At 42.8% G+C, this 4,325-nt stretch overlaps 1 protein-coding gene across 13 annotated transcripts in view; it reads left to right on the top strand.

The window, feature by feature from the left end:
- Positions 1-4,325, top strand: part of LOC116850066 (serine/threonine-protein kinase mig-15) — a 36,516-nt gene that overhangs the window by 28,899 nt on the left and 3,292 nt on the right. For 12 of the 13 annotated variants that reach the window (XM_032827889.1, XM_032827895.1, XM_032827894.1 and 9 more), the window contains one exon: positions 1,373-1,522. The exons of the other annotated variant lie outside the window; for it this stretch is intronic. In XM_032827889.1, the coding sequence (XP_032683780.1) occupies positions 1,373-1,522 (150 nt within the window). The remainder of the gene's footprint in view (positions 1-1,372; positions 1,523-4,325) is intronic. 13 annotated transcript variants of the gene reach the window in all.

The following is a 4,325-nucleotide window of genomic DNA, read 5'->3' as shown; positions in this document are numbered from 1 at the left end:
GAGAGAGAGAGAGAGAGAGAGAGAGAGAGAGAGAGAGAGAGAGAAAGAGAGAGACGAATAAGGATGTTATCAAATTCGAGACATCGTGGTCTTCGTCTATACGCTCGTTAGTCGAAAATCGAAGAGTCGAATGTAACGAAACTACCGCATTTGTGTCACAACGCAACCCAGACGAAAGCAAAGAAACATTCGGCTCTTCGGCTATTAGCTAATCTCTAGCGTAAGCCTAGTTTGCTGTCGGTAGAAGCACAGAGGAGCATACTTTCGAACGTTGTCTGTGTTCATTGTAGGTACGTTATTAGACTATTATTTTTCACTTATTATTGTATATATTCGTGAGAGATCTCTCTTTTCTTGTGATTGCGACTGTGACTGTTTGTATTATATACTCTGTCGAGATTGTCGTTGTAACGTGATCATGACGCACTTGAGCATCTGTCGAGATTTATAGTATAACGAGCTGTTTTAGGATAACGGCAGTTTTGCGTCGCGCGCTTTTACGTCGCCGTGAGAACGAGGCGAACGTGAAACCGTTCATCGTTTTAGTCACAACACACGTGACGGGATAAGTTTAAGCAACTAGATACTATCGATATTAGCTAATCGACATTTTGCATGCGTATCACTCTTCTTTTTTTCTTCATTTTTATTTTACTCTTTATCCTGTACTACACATAAGTTGTGCAACTTCTGTTGCGTCTCGTGTTGTTTGCTCGTGAGAAGAAACTAACGATCCGTGAAGTTTTTCTTAAACGCACTGAGAGTCTCTCGAAATCATACTTGCGTAATGTTTCGTAATTTTTTACATAGTTTTCCGTTTTTATTTCCTCGATTTTTCTTCTCACAGCTTCACTCGCGCTCTTTGCAATCTCCGTTTCTCTTTTTTTTCCCCTTTCTACGCTCTTTTACATTATTTCCGCTTGCCCCTTTGCTTTCCCGTGACGTAATCCGCGCTTCCACACTTTCATCGTCCTCCGCATTGCCGGCGACACCTCCCCTTTCCCCCCATACCTTCCATCGATCCCTGACCCTTGCCTCGCGATATTAACGCTCTACCACTTTGTCTACCTCGAATCCGCGCGACTTGCTCTTTATCTTGCGTCTATTATCGCGATATCGAGACCTGAATATCGTAGACAACCAAAAAGTAAAGCCACTTGCAATTGCAGTATCAGTTTCTCAATGTTTGGTGGGTGAGACTAAAGTCTCGGGGGGAACAATGTAAAATCGAAAGCAAGTGAGAAAGAGAAAGAGATTCAGGTCCTGATCGTGCTTTCTCTGTGTCCAGCTCTTTCTCTTACTCGCTTCCTCGGTGGTTCACATATTCGTACCTTCCTCTTTCTCCTCTAAATTGAGTGCCGCTGCTTTGCAGAATCGCGAGGGTGGTGATCGTTCAAGAAGCGGAGGCGGAGGTGATTTCCAGAGATCCGACTCGTCACCAGGCTCACGGCCCAGTTCGGTCTTACCGGATCTCCTGACTTCTTCGCCGGGTCAACGACAGGACAAGTCAACCAGTGAAGAGGTCAGATTCAGCTGTCCGTTTATATGTATCATTCTCTGTTTCCTACGTTGTCAATCTGTACGCACACTCGTATACATCTCGTTGTCTCTTGGTGCGTGCACGGCGTGAATGAACGCCCATGCCGTTTGACGTTAACGATCTACGAGCGTAATCTCCTCGTTCATGAGGATCTGACGTATCTTGATGTCTCTTGATGCGAATTTCAAGCGCGACAATGAGCTGATCTCAGCGAATGTGTGCGCACACTTGACATTTTTCACTACTTATTTATTTATTTATTTATCTACTTCTTACGAAAACTTATATGTTTACTCGTCGAGGCGTGAGTCTTGTGAGCGATGTGACGTGCGAACGTCGTTTACGTTTACACAATACGATCGACAAAGACTCTGAATGATTATATCGTTTCGTTCAGTAGCAATGAGAATGCCTTTCTTTTGATCGTGTTATATCGGACTGTATCCGAGAAGTAATGCTTTTTGATTGAGTCGAGAACGTGGTCTCTCTATCACTGTGTACACCTTATAATCGTCAGATTACTCTGAGCATCGTACGTCGTATAAATAGGTACGTAGCGCGTGTGGTACTGTGTTCACCCGCAAACCTCATTCAGTAATGTCGCTTTACTTTTGTCGCCGGGCTCCGACAGAGACTAATAGCAACGACGGAGTAACGACAACGCGACGCGAGTTTCAATCTTGATGCTTCGACACGCAGCACTCTCGGCTATGTCGAACCGACCGTGTGTGATTTGTGTATAATATAGAGAGGAGAGAAATATTTTTATACATATATATTTATATATATATATATACACATACATGTATATGCTTAAGTTTGAGGGTTTACACAGGGGGCGGCTTATGCTTTGTGTCGATGTCTTGTTAATTGTCCGTGATTAGTCTATAAAGTGCATTTTGTTATATACGTATCGATCTGTTGTCTCGTTTCTCTAGGTTGCATTCTCACTTTGTTTTGAACTTTAGCGATTGGTCAGGTACATATATATATATATATATATATATATTGTGACGGTATCGATTTTATGTTTTCTCTCATTTTTCTTTGTTTTTTTTTTTTCCTTTGTGCATATACAAGTAACATTATCGTGTACGAAGTTGATGATGCAAGAGATGCCCTTTAAGGCTCTTGGCTTACTCGCCGCCGTGGAACTCTTGATTAATGACGTTAGAAGCGAGCAAATGCATGTCTAAAATTCCTGCAAAGTACATCGAAATAAAAAGATGTGTGTAAAAGAGTGACATTGCAATCGAATGAAGAATTTATTCATTTAAACCAAAATGCTTAAAATTACACAAAGTATAACATAACATTTATCACAGTAAAATACATTCGCAATTAAGGTAGTTAAGAGAAATATTTGTGATGAGAAAAAATATAATATTTATTTTTCTGTATGGATTTTAATTTGATATAACTTTTTATTTTGATGTATACCGTGTAGGAATTTTAGGCATGCATTTCTTTACTTCTAACGTCACAAATCAAGATGGTCGCGGCGAGTGGTCAGAAGTCTCAGCGCGTTCACGTGACATTAGCAGTAGGAAATACGTGTTTCGATTTTAGCAGAAACTTAGGAAACCATATGCGCTCTTAGAGGCAACTGTTCGAGGATCTCTCAAGTGGTCGATATTCTCAGTGTTGGTGAAGAAAAATATGGAAAGAGAGGGAGTGAGAGAGAGAGAGAAAGAGAGAGAGAGAAAGGAAGTTATCACTAGTCTAGACGACGTAGAAATATTTTTTTTGCGTGTGCGTCACTTCGCCCTTTACCTGAGCTTCGTTCAATTTTACGTCGGGTCAAAGGAGTCTCGACGGTACAATCTCATACATATCCAACTCGTCGCCATATAAAGTCACACGCAGTTAGCTTTTCTTATATTCGACGCATGAGAGCACTTCATGTGGTCGATATTCTTTTATTTTTAAACATTCCCATGTTCCCCTCGACTTGTTACACACAAACACGCAGACACAAGCACACACGGCGAGCGCACGGTTCTTCTTCGTTTTCCCCTGATTTGAGACGCGTCGGTCGGCAAGCAAGAGGTGAGACGTCCGATTGCGTCGACGGCGAGTAGAGAACACATGGAATACGCGAGAGCACAGACTTGTATCGACCTTATTGGCAATCCACGTGCAACAGGAGGAGACGCGTAAATCACCGGCGATCGGACTTCCGTTCGAGCCGTTCGCTGAGTTTGTGAACGTTGCGCTGAAATCGCGGCCTAGAACGTAGAGTAGTCGCCTTTTTTCCGGACGATTCTACGATACGTACGGTCGCGTAGCGTGTAGGACCGTGGATCGCGTCCAACGTCTCTGTTTCACGTGCGATCCCTATAAGCGTCAATTGTATACGGTTGTCCAGCGTGACTAATTCAGGATTATGTTGTGTGTTGTGGGACACGCGGGAGCTCTAACCCGAAGGGCAGGGCCCTCTACTCACCATTCCAATCCCAATACTAATTGCAATGTAAGTATCTCTCTATTCATCCATTTACGATTTCTCAACGTTGTTACTGCCACCCCTCCGCCTCTCTCTTCGGGCTCGCGCGTGGTCGCGAGCGCGAGGGGAGGAGACCGGAGGCACAAAAACCATCGTGTTATATACTTTGCTCTCTCGATCGTTTTGGCCCTTTTCGTTAATTATATATGCACCGCGAGTTGAATGCCAGTTTTGTGTACGCGCAGGTCGTTTTATATATACCCTCCTCTTTCTGTTGCTGGTTTGTGGGGTCTCTTAGAAAAAAAAAAAAAAAAAAAAAAAAAAACCCTAATAAACTAT

Source organism: Odontomachus brunneus, unplaced genomic scaffold (assembly GCF_010583005.1).
Source record: "Odontomachus brunneus isolate Ranch 3 - 2012 unplaced genomic scaffold, Obru_v1 Obru_scaffold_134, whole genome shotgun sequence".
NCBI lineage: Eukaryota > Metazoa > Arthropoda > Insecta > Hymenoptera > Formicidae > Odontomachus > Odontomachus brunneus.
Note: the sequence above shows the minus strand (reverse complement) of the source record. Positions and strands in the feature narration are given on the sequence as shown.